This window comes from Pseudoliparis swirei, chromosome 9 (assembly GCF_029220125.1).
Source record: "Pseudoliparis swirei isolate HS2019 ecotype Mariana Trench chromosome 9, NWPU_hadal_v1, whole genome shotgun sequence".
In the NCBI taxonomy this organism is placed as follows: Eukaryota; Metazoa; Chordata; class Actinopteri; order Perciformes; family Liparidae; genus Pseudoliparis; species Pseudoliparis swirei.
The window spans coordinates 6544515-6561387 of record NC_079396.1 but is presented as its reverse complement, the minus strand read 5'-3'; the positions used below and the strand labels follow the sequence as shown (position 1 = coordinate 6561387).

The window sequence follows — 16873 nt, the reverse complement described above, 5'->3', positions numbered from 1 at the left end:
CCGTGTGATTAAACAGAGGAGGTACTCTACAAGGCCGACCACACACTTCCGTGTGATGAGACGATTCGAGGACGTACGTCACTCGAATCAGGCTCCTTCCTGATTCTAGGAAGAAGCCTGCTCACTTTATAGGTGGTCCGATAGCGAGGAAAAAGTCAAGATTTAGACCGGTCACTATCACAATGTCGCAGCGCGGGGGTGTGTGCTCTGTTTCATAAGTAGTCCGCTCGGATTGTGTGCCGATGTGATCTTTAACCCGACAACACATGAGTCAGCCGTAGCGTGGCTTGTGACTGAATGCAGAGCGGCGAGTAAAGCTGCTGGTACAGTCAAGCTGAACAATCTCTGCCTTTGTTATGAGGCCCTCAGAAAGTATTCCAAACATTTCCTCATGAGGGCCCTGTCAACTTCTTCTTCTGTTGTTGGCGACGACGTGGACACAATGTTCCGACAGGAGACCTTTCAGGCTTCGGGCCTCCACCGCGGATGCATTACCAGGTGGTTTAGCGTGGTTGTCACGGGGATATTTCAGTGATGTTCACTTGGGGATTTAGTTTTTTTTAAGGAGCTGAATGAATTTCTGTGAATTTGTTTTGTTGCAACATTTCAACATAAAATAAATATACAAATAAACAAAAGGAAAAAAGTTAGATTCAAGAGCAAATTTCTTCGGAATGTTGTTTGGCTTCAGAGACACAGGTTATAGCAGAAACCTTTGTTTTATACCAGTTTACCAAAAATATTTGTTTTTTGGTATGAGCTCATCTGGTGCGTGACCGTAATCAGAGACGTTCTTCCGACCACCAGCTTCAGAGAGACCAGACTACCCAGTACAGCTTAATGCATGATGTCATGTTCCGTATGTTACAATCTGCAGAAATCCAAACGCCATGGACAAATTATATAAACCGTTTAAAGCCAAGTATGTTTGCAACATACAAGGACGTTGACTTGGTGATCGGTGACTGGCAATAAACACAGTGTAATGATATGAGACATTGTTAAGAATAAAATGGAAAATATGAATTAAATAAGATAAACAAACACAATATGTCTATTATTAAAGTGTCAGAACTTTCCAAATAACCAAGTGATGGAGGCTTCCTAGCAGCCGACTCACTATCACATACTTCATCTCGGGAGGGTCACATGCTGCATCCAACTGCTTTTTCACGCTGACCTAAAAATACTGCGAGGAATATTATAATATCAGGGCAAAGCTGAACTTGTTTTTCTGGGGGCCTCCATAAGTGTCCCCCCCCCCCCCCCCACTCCCAGAACCACATCTCTCCGCTCGGTGCTGTGACGCCGCTGGTTTCGGGCTGCTGCTGCTGTTGTTGTTGTTCTTGACAGCAGATGGAGCCACAGTGTGTAGGGCCATTGTCTTTGACGGAGGCCCCACAAAGTTATTGAGCAAGTTTTGTCAGCAGCCCTGCGCGGATTGGCTGCCGCGTGCAACCAATGGGAGTCCGTCAGCGCAGGGAAACAATAGTCCTAAAGGTTCGTGTGAAGTCGAGGCTATTTTTGGTGGAACCCGCCTCTCTTGCTATTTCTGTCAGCAGGAGAGCGGAGGGGAGGGGGCGGGACTTGAGGGGCCGGACTTTTCTTCTTTCTTTCTTTTTTCTCTCTGCAACTTCCCAGCGCTGAGTCTCATTTCTTCTTCTTCCTCCTCCTCCTCCTCCTCTTCCTCCTCCTCTGAACTGTCTACTGACAACACCAGCGGATCTCACCATCACCTCCCGCCAGGTTCTCGCTCTCCCGGATGCACGAGGACTTCTTTCTTTCCCACCTGGATTATTTTCAAGCAGTTTTCTCTTTTTCTTCCAGAGGTGTCACCGCGCGTATTAATCTGTACAAGGTAGGCCACGCTGCCGGTGACAGGGTCCGATGGTGGGAGCAGCTGCGGGAGCTCGTGCTCTCTAACTTGTTTAAAATGTGTGTTCGAGTGTTGCATTGCTAAGAAAGACGAGAGAGAAGAAGAAGAAGACAGATGTGTGTCGGTGCGCGTGCAGGTGTTTGCATTGTTTTAATTGCTCACGAGCGCACACGTACAAATGCGTTAAATTCTACTAACTTTTTGTAGATTCATTTTATTAGAAAACCCGAAGAATAACGCAGTTATAACGTCCTATTTTGTGTCCGCGGGGTTTTATCGTCGCGTTCTTACAGCGATATGCGCGCGTCTCCAACTACATTAGAAACAAAAAACAAATGCAAAGAAATGTCGTCCTTTCTGGTTTTTTTCCCAAACAAAAGGAACTAAAATAAAGTTTTTGGGAAACTGTGTGAAGTCTGAAAGCCACACGCGTGTCATTAAACATATATTATTTAAATAGATTTTACTTCTGGCTCTCGTCTTTGACCCTGATTAGCGTTTTGCTGCTGAACAGATGTAAACCAGCATCAGCAGCAACAGGTCGAACACACGCACGCGCGCACACACACACACACACTCACAGTGGACGTCACATTGACGTGTACATTCATTTCCCCGGGAAAGCACCCCAACAATAACTTATTTACAGCTCGCCTATAACCCTTTCAAAAAGGGCTGCACTCTAAAATGTAATAATTGACATTATGTGGACTCTTGCATTTCGTCCTCAACAACAAGCCCCCACAATGTAACTGTAAATGGATTTACATCCCCACAACATGTCATACACGCCCACACACACACACACACACACACACACACACACACACACACACACACACACACACACACACACACACACACACACACACACACACGGATAAATGGGGTGAAAGAAAGTTTCTTTAAAATGAAAAGAAAAAACATATGCGCCACTTTAGTTTGTGTTTGTGTGTTTGTGTTTTTTTGTTTCTGCTCCCTCAACCAGCACTGCCACATGTGATCTCTAATATTCTCAACTATTTTCGATCTGATGGTTTGGGCTAACTAACATCACAAGAGCAGCTCAGATTGTGGCATGCAGCCGCACCCATCAGGTGGCTACGTCTGCCCACACCAAACCTTTGAGGAGCATTATGTCCTCTGTGACTTTTATCTGCCGGCTGCCAGCGGGCAACTGTGTCAACTTCCCTGGGCCGGTGTTCGGTGGTGTGCAATCGACATTTTGACAACAAAAAGGAGCTACCAAAAAAAAAGCACCAAGTAACAATAGTTTAAAAAAAAGGCTTTTACGCTTTATGATAACTAAGAGATGAGCCGATTTGATGCATTGCCCTCATTTATTCTTCTATTTGTCCCCGCAGATGGAATCAGCACCTCTGGGGACCTCATAAAGACAGACAGACGGGACAAGAGATTTCAAACAGTGGCAGGTAGGACTTTAATCCTCTCATGTAAACCAGCTGTAACTTAATAAGTGGTTGTATTGTTTTACTTCAATGTGTTAAACGGTATGGGCCACAGCCATCAGCGCTGAAACATTCATGTGGAAAAATGTTGCCAGTCTACAATCAACCATCTTGTCCTCTTAACAACTTTTTTTCTTTACAGTGCACGCACACACAGACACACACACACACACACACACACACATACATACACACATACATTGTGGGTGACAGCTTTTTTTTCATCTAAGCCGTGGGATTCTCAGAGAATGCAGTAAAGTACAGAACAGGTGTTGGCCTAGTTGGAGACACCGTGTCGTTCATGTGTGGCTTTAGAAAAAACCCCGTTTGCTCCAGGTCACGCAGCACTGAGTGTCAGAAAGGACCCACAAAGAAGTCAAGCGGAGATATTCAGTGTTTGGCTGGTGGTTATTCCCAGTTATTTAATCATGAAATCAAATTAGTTCAGCTGGGAATGTGAACATCAGCCAATCACACTAATATACAGCTGTAGGAATTTCTTCACTTTTCTTTTTTCATTTGTCAATTTCCCCTTGATTGTGTAATTTTTGCTCGTGATCTGGTAAATCTTAAAATTCCTTCATCTTAGACTTTTTTTCTCCTGTTTGCAAACATATCCTTATTTATAAGGCTATTCTAAACGTACATCTTCGCTCTGTGACATATGCACAAGGCCTCCTCTTGCTCTCTGTCCCTAACGTCTAGAAATGGGAAAAAGAGGTTTTAGGTTTGCTGCTCCTGCGGCTTGGAATTTGCTGCAGACTGATCTGTGTGAACGGGAACCTAAAGTCTAAATCTCTATATGTGTTTTTTAAAATAAATAAAAAGAGTTCATCTGGTTGTATATGTTTTCTTTGAGTGAGGTATGTGCACCTGTGTGAACTGGGCTATGATGACTTGAGTCTTAGCTTTGGTTTTATTCATGCTGTGATCCCCCCCAAAAAATTATCTTTCTTTTTTTAAAATATTGTCAGTCACTGTTTTATGTTGTATTGTCTGAAACTTTGTGTAATGTGCTACTGCTGCTGTCTTGGCCAGGACAATCTTGTAAAGGTGATTTTTAAACTCAATGAGGCATTTCCTGGTTAAATAAATTTAAAATTAAAATAAAAAATTACAAAAATATACAAACGTATTCCCCATTTGCCCATTTCTTCTTTTCCCTGACACACTTTCAGTTTTAACCCTTTAAAATTTGTCAGCATTTTTTATTTTCATTTTGAATCTGTTGTGACGGGAATGCCTTTCTTTATAATAACCGTACATTTCCACCAGTCATGTATCTTTAAGGCATTCCTCTTGCCCTCGTCGTCTTTTTAAGGAAACTTTAGAACCAGCCCAGCGACTCAGCTCGGTCCGTGCTGACTCACATGGGAAACACTCAAAGGTTTCTCCTTCAACCTGAGATCAAAATACATTTGATCCACGGCTCCGCCCATCAGAAACAAGTCGCCCCGGCTGTTTCTTTTGTGTTCCTGCCTTTTTAGTTTAGATTAGCGCTCTCCGCTGTGAGCCCCGCGTGTGTGATCGCACTGTGTAGGATTACAATGCATGACTCTGAATAGGAGCCGGCCCTCGCCGTGCCAGGCTCCGCTGACTGTGTGCGAACCAAGGGCCCCGCTATGTGTGTGTGTGGAAAAAAACCTGGTGAGGTCATGGCCGTGGCTTTAGGGTCTGGTTACATGTCTGTTGTCCACACGGGGCAACCGACACTGGCTCTCTCTCCCTTTGTCTTCTGTCTTAATTTCTCTCTCTCTCTCTTTACTCTCTCTCTCTCACACACACACACACACACAAAGACACACACACACACAGATACACACAACCTCGCATTAAAACATTTTCAACGTCGAGGGTACAGTGCCCTGAGGCCCATGTCTCTGAAGTCGGAGGCTGGTTAGCGGTCTAAGGTGGCAGCAGTCTGGGCCACATGTGTGTAAAATGTTTAAAGGCTTCTTGAGCTCAAACAGCCCTTTAAACTATAATGGACCTGCATTACATGTCCTCCTGGTACTTTGTGTAACACTAAAACGTGTTTTTCTTTGCATGGCACACTCTTTCCCCTTCTGTTTGAATGTTTGGACGTCTTTCATTCTGTGCTCTCTGGCTGACTAAACACAGTGGGGAGAAACGTTGGGCACAGATAACAACAGGCTTGATTGTAATAGCTGCAGTGGAGATCACATATCCTCTTCCTGATCCTGGTTCCCAAACAATTGGGTCAGCTGATCCGGCTTTTCTTTTTCTTTTTTTTCTCTTCACTGCTTTGCGCTGAATGGGGAGAGCTGACGAAGGAAGAGATGGAGAAGGATAATATGTTTGGATAATACTTGGAGTTCAAAATATTGTTTATTATATTAATGGATGACTCATTTAATCTTTAAAAAGTCATAAGATTTACAATTTCCCACGTAGAAAGAGTTTGTTTTGTCTGACTAACAATCCAAAAGAAAATGAAATTTAGTCTAATGTCCTAGAACATCTAGAAAAGCATCAAATATTCTCACCCACAAAATTGCAACAACCAAAAAAACAATGCTTACTTGAATAGTTAAAATAGTTCATACTGGTTCATCTTTAGTTGATCAACTCATAACTTGTGACAATACTTATATAAAGATGTTAACTTTAATATACAAGTACACTCTTTCAGGCAAAACTCCTGTGTCAATTTGAATGATCTCCATCCAGTACATGTCAATACGGTACAAAAATACACACACACACACATATATATATATATATATAGATATAGACATATATCTATATATATATATATATGTATATATAGTAATTAGAGGTAGTGAATGAGTGGCAACACTTTATTCCACAGGGCCCCTGTTAAGCCTGAACTCTGGTTTAATGTTTTTTTCTGTTTCCTGCCACTAATCTTCCTCCCTTCATTATACGTCTGAGTAACCTGACCTCACATCCCCATTTAATCAACGGGTTACTTTAGTCTACATCGAGTACGGAGGTAATGTATCCCTAAACAACACAGCGACCACTGTACACTATTCATTCAACGAGTGTGGAGCGATTTGTTACAAAACAGTATCAAGTCATTCAATCCCAGCACAGCTGGGCCCCCCAAAAAAGCATATCAACTTATTTGCACCGATCTCCAGATATATTATCGTTTCTCGAACTCTGGGGCCCCTTAAAGCCTGAAGGCCGTGCAGACTCCAGCTGCGCGGGGAGTTGTGGCATTAAAAGGTAGTAACACTAGACGGCAGTGAGGAAGGCGGCTATTTTTGTCCCGCCGAACAAATGGCTGGATTGTCCTGCCTCGAGGGGCATGAAATCACTTGATATGGCAGGTAATGTTATATAATACTCTCCAGGGGTGGGGTAGGGGGTGTATGGCACTATCTGTGTGTGTGTATGTGCAGATTACTACTTTTCATGTCGCTTAAGTGTGTGTGTTTGTGTGTGTGTGTGTGCGTGTGTGTTTCTTTCTGCTTCTCCGTGTCAGCCTGCACATGTTTGGTGTAGATGGTGTGTGCGCCGTGGCCCGAGGTAACGCCGCCCCGAACGTTTGAGTAGTGTTTCAAATCAATTCATGTCGCATTAACCTCTGAGCCAACGGCTCCTCACTGTGGTCAGCTGGGTAATTGGTTGGTCATTGGCAAGTCCCTCCTCGGGATGTCTCTCTCTCTTTCTCACTCTTTCTCTCTCTTTCTCTGAGTCATGCACACACACGTATAGACGCACAGTTACTGGAGATAGCTTTCTTCTTTTAAACAATGTGAGTTTGTTGTGGTGCGTCACCGAGTTGACGGACACTGACCTCGGATCAGATCGCCTGTTGTTAGGGTAGATGTAACAGGATCTCCTCTCGTCTGAATGGACTCCCATCTGTACATTTGTGTGCGTGTGATGAACGGTGTCCAGTGATGTTCACAGATTCAGGCTAATCTCAACAACCTGGTGAAGTGGAGGAGAAGAGAGACACTGTGTGTGTGCGTTTGTGTGTGTTTGTGTGTGTGTGTGTGTGTGTGTGTGGTGTGGACAGATTTCTCAGAAGCGTCTGTCTGGGATTCGCACGCAGAAGGAACAGGAAACACACTCTTGCAGAGAGCAAAGGTGAGAGTAGGGGAGTACTCATCACAGATGTGCCGGCCGGGTGGAATATGTTCAATACCACAAGGGAGAAGTATGCTAGATGTACAATAATATGCAGTGCTTTGTAAACATGTCACATTTATCAGAAGTGTCAGTGAGGCGGTCTTTTTACTTATTAAATCCTCTATTGACAGCAAAAATGCACCATAAGACACTGAGGGTATCTTATATTTAACGTCTGGCATATGTCTTCACTAATGTCTTTCCTGGCAAATGTGAGGAGATTCAGATAACAGGGCTTAATAGATTGTGCTGCTGCTTGTAAACCAGGTTATTTCCCACCATGTGCAGAGCTACGGTAGTTCCAGAGTCTGGGTTTTATATGGATCGATCTGTTCATTATGTCGTCTATCGTGGCTTCTTTCAACGCAATTTTGAAATTTCAAAGCCCAAGCAGCCGTATTCGAGCTGCTTGTTTAGTCCGACCTGCAGTCCAAAACTCATATATATATATATATATATATACTCAAACTGCTATCTAACTGACCAGGAGACAAAGAGAACCGGCAAATATTCACTTGTTCAGGGAATTACATCAATTATTCATCAAATATCAAATAACTACTCGAGCACTGGGACAGGGCAACCCTCTGCTAAAGTGAAAAATAATACTTATATCTGATCCGTGACTCGAATCCGCTCCAAAACTTAAGGGGTTCTTCCCTGGACAATGTCACATCCTTCTTCTAGGTTTCATGCGGCTGAGACACACACACATACACACACACACACACACACACACACACACACACACACACACACACACACACACACACTTTGAGCTGAATACATAACCTCGGCTGAGGTAATTAGAATTGTTTTAGCTCTAAACCAGCTATCAGCTATTTACAAATCTGTAGCCAAATCCTAATTATTATATTTCACTTGCACCATTTCTAAATGCGGAACATCTTATTTCTGCTCCAAAGCCATGGATTTCAAAGTTTGTCCACGACTGGGTTAATGTGTGTGTGTGTGTGTGTGTGTGTGTGTGTGTGTGTGTGTGTGTGTGTGTGTGTGTGTGTGTGTGTGTGTGTGTGTGTGTGTGTGTGTGTGTGTGTGTGTGTGTGTGTGCGTGCGTGCGTGTGTGTGTGTGTGTTCATCCCTGACCAGAGTGCAAAGCATGTGCAGGAATGTTAATGTCTTCTTCCTTTGTTGTCCGTGCAGACAGCCGAGTGTGACTGTGCATATTCATGAAGCTGCCTTCTTGGAACACGTTAACTTTTTACCAAGGAAGGAACATAGATGAAACAACACAAGTTGAAGAAATGTAAAGGAAGCAAAAAGAGTAGAGCGATGGATTCACGGTGAATATACGGAAATAGACTTGGTGGGATGGGAAGCAAAAACACAAAATAAGAGACGGAGGCAGATGTCAGAGTCCTGTCATCCAACTCATATTTCACACATACACTTCATTAATCTTTTGCAGTACCAACAGGAGCTAAAGTTAGATGTTCTTGATAAAAACAGGTCATCTGTGGTCCAGCAAATATAAAATCTTTCATAGGGAATGAAAAAATGACACTACTACACTTTATTTAGAGAACATGTGTTTATAGTCTAAATGTCGAGTTGTAAGTCTTCGTCAATAAAGCATGATGTTTGTTTAGTAAATGAAGACTAAATAGAGTAAAACAGATGATAAAGCAGCGTATGCTTTAGGGTGTGGCTACCTTGTGAATGAAAGGTTGTTACTATGGCGTTGTCTGGTGTGGGATTTGTCCGTTAAGAACTTTAAACCTTTCACAGTGTGTTTTCAGTTTTTCATTGTAACTTTTTTGATCACCTGAAAGTGTCTTGTCCTATTCAGCGTTCAGTTGTACTTAGCTACACCCTCTGTTACTTTTGGTTGCAAAAGAACAAGATGGCAACGGCCCGCCAAAAAAACGGTTAAAGCGGAAAACAAGATGGTAACGGGGAAAAAACAAGATGGTTTCGGCCAAAAACGAAAATGGTTCCAGCAAAAAACCAAGATGGCGACGATCAAAATGCGGAGCTCGAGGCTTCAAAACAGTAGTCCACAAACAATTGGATGACGTCACAGTGGCTACGCCCACTTATTATATACAGCCTGTGGCCTTCCCTGACAGGACGAGTTTTTATTTCCTTTGGCATTTGCTTTTAAATACTTGAAAACATGTAATTAAACTGGAGGTATGTATGTGAACCTGTCGTCTTCAGTCAGCAGAAAACACAATCAAATTGTTTTCGCAGCTACGTAAAAAAAGAAAGAAGAACTTTGCGTGTTAGAGTGATGCCGACTGAGGCTTCAGCAGGAACACGCTGCTGATGATCTGCTCTCGCTCTTATCATCAGAAAAGCCTTTGCTGCAGATTGTGGTTTTCTTTTCACAGCGCCAAATCTCTCCACCACGACCACAGGCTATCAGTGTTTTCATGACTCACTGTTTTCACCGCTGATAACCAGAAACATCATTCAGCTCATTTCCCTCTCAGCGCTGGAAAACTGTAGCGTGAAGGAATTGCACCAACATGAGAGAGTTGTTCGTGATTAGCGCTCACTTTTCCTGAATCCGGCATTGTGTTTTCTCAGCAGGAAGTGTGAGTGTATTGAGGGCTGTGATGATGAAGGTGGAAGGATATCTGTGTGACTGTGCTGCGTTATAAAAGATAAAAAGAGGGAGATCCCTTTGAGGGGGCTGCTGCGTTGAGTGGCTTTATCTGTGTTGCAAAATGTGGAGAATGTGTCTGATGTTAAGAACAACGAGTGTGCGTGTGTGTGTGTGTGTGTGTGTGTGTGTGGGGGGGGGGTGATAGCGAGAAAGGGAGCTTGGACAGATGTGTAGAAATATTGAATTTCGGGTTGGCAGAAATATATCGTAATTTGTTCGAGGCCAATCTGATCCTTTCCCGATTCTTCTTCATGTTGGGTTTTAGGACTGTTTCTCAAGTTGATGAGCAGTACCACCAAACCGTTGCCCTCCGAGATAAAAAAAAAACAAAATGCCACACCAATAAATTCCATTCTGAAATGTATTGTTCTTAGGTTTTCTTGAAGTTTCTTAAAATTTCTGTTCTCCGTTCCAGCTCAGCTGAAAAGACAGCGAGCCTCTATTTGTAACCGCTAGCCTACGGACAATGCTTTCTTGCGTATGCAGGGGACACACCGGCGTCCGTAGAACTGTAAATGATAGACTCCACACAATACTAATTATCTCTTTGTAAAGGTTGAGACGTTCTAAGTTCTAATCATCCAAATATGGCACGCCCCTACTTAAGTTTAAAAAACGTCATCATGAATTCCTGAAGATATCGTGACGTCCTTTTCACTTTCAGGTGCAGCGCCTCTCACACAGCAGTGGTTATCGCATACTTTGTTTGTGCGTACATTCACATTGTGTATTTCTAGCCTTCTGTAGAATGCGTATCCACCGGTTGAGGACGGGTTTCTTGGAAGCTGCCCAGTACGACCGGCGCTGTTGGCTGTCGAGCAGCTGCATTGCATCAATGAGAGGAAACAACGGCTTTGCCAAAGGGCTGTTCCGCAGCACTTATTTTCCACATTTAGCTCGATGATTTGATATTAAATCAAGTATTCTTGTCTCATAATTTATTTCTCTTGAAAGAGTGCAGGGTGTCTTGGGAGAAGCGCTGCAAACACAGAGGACTTGAGGAGCTAAGCCTCTTTGTTGACACTGCTGAGGTGTCCTCGGGCAAAGCCGTGAATGTCTTCCAGCCTCAGCTCGTCTGCTTGTAACCCATCGTGAACATCTGACTTCTCGGCGGAGGGGCGATGACGTGGGGAAGAAAAAAAGAAAAATTATTTACCCACAGGGAGCGACACAGATGTCAGCGGCCCATCCATAGCGCGACCGCTCCAAGAAGAGAGGAATTTGGGGTTTTCTGAAAAGTGTCAAAAAAACAGCTCTCGGGCAACACACTTAACCACTTTCCCCTGAAGCAAAGTTGAGATCCCGGAGATTGCTTGTCAATCGATTTTTTTCTCTTTGCTCGGTTTCTTGTCAGTCCATTAGCAGCGGCTGTCACTGCTCATGCTCACCTACTTCTCTCCTTCTGTTTATTCCAAAACCAAGCAGAAACTAAATGCACCAACTATCTCTACGCCAGAGGATTGTAGGGGCTTCTCCATGAAACAATCAGATTTATTGTGGCAAAGTTTGCTGTATTGTTCTCAGCCAACAGTGTTAAAGACAGGAAACAGAGTGTCAGTCGGGCCCTGAGTATGACTCTTAGCTCTGCCTTTGTTGTCTGTGCAGCAGATGGAGGATTCACTGTCATTTGTCAAATTGGACAGCACACCTGGTGCCTGTGCCTGTGTGTGTGTGTGCGTGTCTGTGTGTGCGTGTCTGTGTGTGCGTATGTGATGAATGAGTTGTTCAAAAGTGTTCAGCCCCAGGCAAATTGCAACACTGAGCGAAAGATGACAGGGACACATGGAATGTTTATTGGTGTCAGTGTGTGTCTGTGTGAACTGTGTGTGAGTTATGCAAATAGATTTATTATTGGCTTGCAGATGTATGGAATCCCAAAGCACCTGTTTATTTGAAGAAGGGCGGGATGCAATAGCTTACGCGCATTCCTGTATTTAGAGCTTGCACGACATGCATAAATCTCCTTGAGAAGAAGAGAAAAGCGCCACTTTAGAAACCTGTAGTTTTGTGAAAGCAACATTGTTGCTTGCGATCACTTGTTTATTGTTGATCTATTTAAAAACAAGTCCTTCTAACCACGACCACATAGGTTGTACATTTGTACCCTCAAATACAACCCTAGGTTAGCGTATTATAACAATAGTATTATAATCATAACATAATAGCCAGCATGGGATGACTCCTGGTTGAAAAAAGTGTCTTGATTGTATAGATGTCTATGGGAAAGTGAGCCGACTCTCACTTTATGGTCTTAATAACTGGTTTTAAGTCCTCTTCCATACAGCATGATGTTCATTGAGTGTATTAATGTCCCACTAAGAGTAGAAAAGAGAATAAAGCAAGGTATGCTTTAGAGCGTGGCGCCTTAGTGATTGACAGGTCGCGACCACAGCGTTGTACAGACGGAGAGTTGTCTGTGTTCTCGGCTGAGACCTTTAACCCTTTCACAGTGTGTGAAAGTTCATGACATCTTTCGTCGCTTGAAAATGTCCTATTTCTGTTGATTGCACTGTACAGTTTATCCTCTCGTGTGACTTCTGGTAGCATCAAGGGAGCTGATGTGGAGCAAGTTAACGGCTTTAAGTTCCTTGGGAATCAGCGTCACAAACAACCTGTCACAGTGCTCACACATCTCCATCACCGCGAAGAAAGCTCATAAACAGGAAACTTAAGAAGGGGAAATTCCAGTGCCATGTTTGTGTTAACTTTTACGGAGGAGCAATAGAAAGCATCCTGACTGCAAACATTACAAACTGGTGTGGGGTGTGCACAACCCAGGATAGGAGGGCTCTACAGCGGGTGATTAAAACCACCCAAAACCTCATTGGTACTCATCGACTGAGCTGGAGTGAAAACGAGGGGAGAAGAAGAGCCCGCTAAGAGCAGAGGGGATATTAAACGACAAAACCCACCCCAGCTGCAACCTGCTCACCTCTGGAAAGAGATACAGAAGTATCATCGGCAGTATCACCAGCATTAAAAAATGCTTATTTCCTCTGTCTGAGAGACTTCGTAACTCATCCTTCATCCTCCATAAATAATATTGTTTTATTTACATTTTTATTCTATGTAGCAAAATGGGACTGCAATCTAAATTGTGTTGTGAAACCCTGACGAATACAAAACCGTGTAACCTTGCATAAGCTGCTTGTTCCCAGCACCTATGAGGTCATTTGTGGGTGAAGCTCTACTTAAATCTAAAAATAGTTCCTAAAGGTCTAATTTGTCATCTCACCTCTGAATAGAAAATATATTTTTTACATTTCTCCATCTACTTTATATTAATTGGTGCATTACTTGCATTCATAATATTTCTGAATCTGTCACTTAACAGTAAAATACATTTTACGTGATAGAAAGATATCCCTTCCGCACTAATCGTTGGCCTTCGTAGACCAGCATGCATTGTAAACATCAAAAGCAGCTACACATCGGCACCGCTGACATCTTCTCAAAGCCACTCGCAGGGCTGTAAACTCTTAGTCTTGTTTTTCAGAGGCAGAAACCCTGAAAAACCAGTATAGCAGAGCTGATGTGTCATCACACTTCATGAATATATAGTGAAAATGATGACGCATCAGTTTGGGGATTGTGAGCATCTGAGCGTGGATTTTTCTCCTGTACACGATAAGATAAAGACGGATCACATGAAGGCCTGGAGCCAGAGATCTACCAGAGATCTACCAGAGATACGTGGGTGATTTAGCTACCTCTAGTGTCCTCACTTAACCCTCTGTCGATGTGAGCAGCAGCAAAAGGTCCTCACTAAGGAGGGTCATCCTCATTTTGCTATCCTTGTGACACACACACAGCAGAGGGCAGTTCTTAAACTTGTCGACAGCCACACACACACACACGCAAACACACACACACACTACCATTCACTCTTGAACCCTCAAGTACGCACCAGCAGAGCAACGTTGTACATTTCGATATTGTTGGGTGACAGTTGTTTGCTGGCAGGCACACACGCACACACACACACACACACATACACACCAGTCTGGCCAGCTGCTATGGGAAGAGGAGAGGTTTTGAATGGGGGTGACAGCTGTGGATTCCTCAGCATGAAGTGGGGGGGGGGGGGGGGAATAGCAAGATGAGTTCGAAAAGGAATGCGTGAGGGAGATAAGGAAGAAAGAAAAGAGGTGGATCGAGGTTCAATAACGTTTGTGTTTTCTCTTCAACCTGACTTTCTTTTTTTAACTGGAAGAAAAAGGGGGCTGGTTGTTAACCGAAAACTGTTATATTTTATTCATACTTTATACTTTATTTGCCCAACTTTTTATTGAGCCAGTGAGGGCGGCCAGTGAAGTCGGGTAACGTAGTATACGAAGAGTGTAAAGAGATGTCAGGAGACTTTCACCCGGGAGAACAAAAGTCAACACTGACTTATTTTAACTCACTTTTGTGACTAAAGTACCTACATTTAAGTAATGTATTTTTGTGACTTACATACTCAACTAACGCGACCTAAATGTTATGTAACAACGGAAGAAACATACTACTCTAACCAAAACCATGACCTTTAACCTCAAACCCTAAACCTAAGTAATGATATTTTTGCCAAAATTAAAACAAGTAGCTTAAAGGATTTTTTAACCAATACAACAACCGTAAACCTAACAACGTAGGTTAGTTTTGCCTAATCTAAACCATACCCAAAATGCAATTGAATCTTTGGGAAGATACTAAGCGTTGTATGTGGATACTTTGCAGTGTTTGTCTACAAAAAACTAGTTTTTCTACAAAACAAAATGACTTCAACTTATATATCAATCGCCATCTGACTTAAGAAGGACGTGACGTTCAGCGAAACACGTGCAGTTCTGTTTGTTCCGTTCGAGTCTTGAGGTCTGATGGGAGAAAGACAGAGCGCGCTCCCACAGTAAAGACCATGTGATCCTAACTGTCAGTACAAGACTATTCATAGAGATCCTGTGTTGTGCAAGAGTCATTTAGCAACTGTGTGTGAATACAACTTCACCTCCTGCACCTTTTCCTCTATTAGAGTAATAATCACATTCATAAATGCTCCACGACACTTCACTAAACACTGATCGTTATAAACAACAGTGAATCAGCATGTATCATTAAAACAATTTAAACGAAGGCTCTAAACTAAAGATGACTTGTTGTTCTCTCTTGGGCAAATACTGCCGTTGCCTATCCCGAAGAACAGATCATTGTTTTTAACAAATGGAAGACAGTGGGTGTTATCACGAGCTGCTCCGGCCAACATGGTTGAACGGACAAAGAAAACAAACAGCGCCTCATCAACAAACTCAAACGTCATAAAACAGAAGATCCTGGGGGAGAGGTGACCCGTTCGGTGCAGAAACACCACATCGCTGCACTTCCCCAAAACTGAAGTCGGCAAACTGTCGCATTGCAAAACAATAAGAGTTAACTGAAATGACCCATGCTGGGACTTCTTTCTCCTCTCTATGGTATAAGGCAGTGATTGTAACTGACCATAGACACAATGTACTGTGCGTCTGCGCCATAGACTGTATATCAGAATAGACATCGTCATCGTGACCTGCCCCATTGGTGTGCGGACTGCCGTTTTAAAGCCGAGGGTTCAGCAATTTTGCTGTCGCCATCTTGATCTACGGCTGTCTCCGTGTTTTTTTCCCGCAACCAACGAACGGAATTTACCAGATATGGAATGCGGAGGAATGACGTAGATAGGCTGTATACATCGAGTACTTTTTGTGACCTGTCAATCACAGTAAGCCCGCCCTAGAGCATACTCCTATACTTAGAGAAGCGCTATATAAAAAAAAATTGAATGAATGTTATTATTATTATTACTCCGCTTTACGTTCTATTTTCCTCAAAATGGGAACATGACCAATGTACTCAAAGAACATCATGCTGTATTGAAGAAGACTTGAAACTGGCGATTGAGACAATAAACTCATGTTTACAATGTTTACTGAGTGAATAAATAAAGTGAGAAGTAGTAGTTTTCTCATAGACGACACAATACAATAGAACAACTCTCTTTTTTTACAGGTCAGTAAAGAGAATACACATTTGAAGACACTTCTGCATCGGCTTCACTTGGTAAAACCAGAGGTTACCCCCTGGTCTACACACACGTCTAACATTATGTATGGATATTTAAAATGACAAAATATAGTATAGTTTGATACTAACATACATTTATACTATTTCTGCTACATACGAAGGTACAGCCATGAGATGCTTAGCTTAGTATTTAGTCTGATAACAGAGGGAAACAATGATCGTGTCTTTATGCTAGGCTAAGCTAAGCATCTCATGGCTATATAGCTTCATATTGAGTGTTGAAGTTACATTGTCATGTTCAACAGCTCTGTTCTTGGCTTCTCTTACTCACTACACAAAGCCCCTCCCCTTATAGCAAAGATACTTACTTTGAGATCCAACTTTATTAAGTTATACCCAATTTTTTTCTCAGCCCATCCAGTCGCACGAGAAATTGAAAGAGATGAAACAACTTAACTGGATTGTCAATAGTTTACTGAGTTCATGCTTGTGTTTGTGTTCAGTACATTGGTGGGTTGCATTCAGGGCCACTGTTAGTCATTAATCTGAGTTAATGGATGTCAAAACCCTCAGCTTTTCACTAAAGCCATGCATCGAGAAGAACAGGAACGTTGATTTGGGAAGCGGTGTGTATGTGTATGTTCGAGAAGCCAAGGGTGGTTGTTTCCGTTTTTTACCATCTGAGCATGCAGTCCAGTAGGGAACTTCACCGCCGCAGGGGCTCAAGGGCAC

At 42.8% G+C, this 16873-nt stretch overlaps 1 protein-coding gene across 5 annotated transcripts in view; it reads left to right on the top strand.

Moving 5' to 3' along the window:
- hdac7a (histone deacetylase 7a) overlaps nt 1-16873 on the top strand; it is a 74315-nt gene that overhangs the window by 24236 nt on the left and 33206 nt on the right. For 2 of the 5 annotated variants that reach the window (XM_056423633.1, XM_056423629.1), the window contains exon 2: nt 3241-3309. The exons of 1 other annotated variant lie outside the window; for it this stretch is intronic. Coding sequence is in view for 2 of the 4 variants with exons in the window: in XM_056423629.1 (XP_056279604.1) it covers nt 3241-3309 (69 nt within the window). In the remaining 2 variants the exon portion in view is untranslated. Of the gene's footprint in view, nt 1-1624; nt 1859-3240; nt 3310-6650; nt 6666-16873 lie in introns of those variants that run through there. 2 more of the 5 variants (XM_056423632.1, XM_056423631.1) reach the window with 2 other exon arrangements.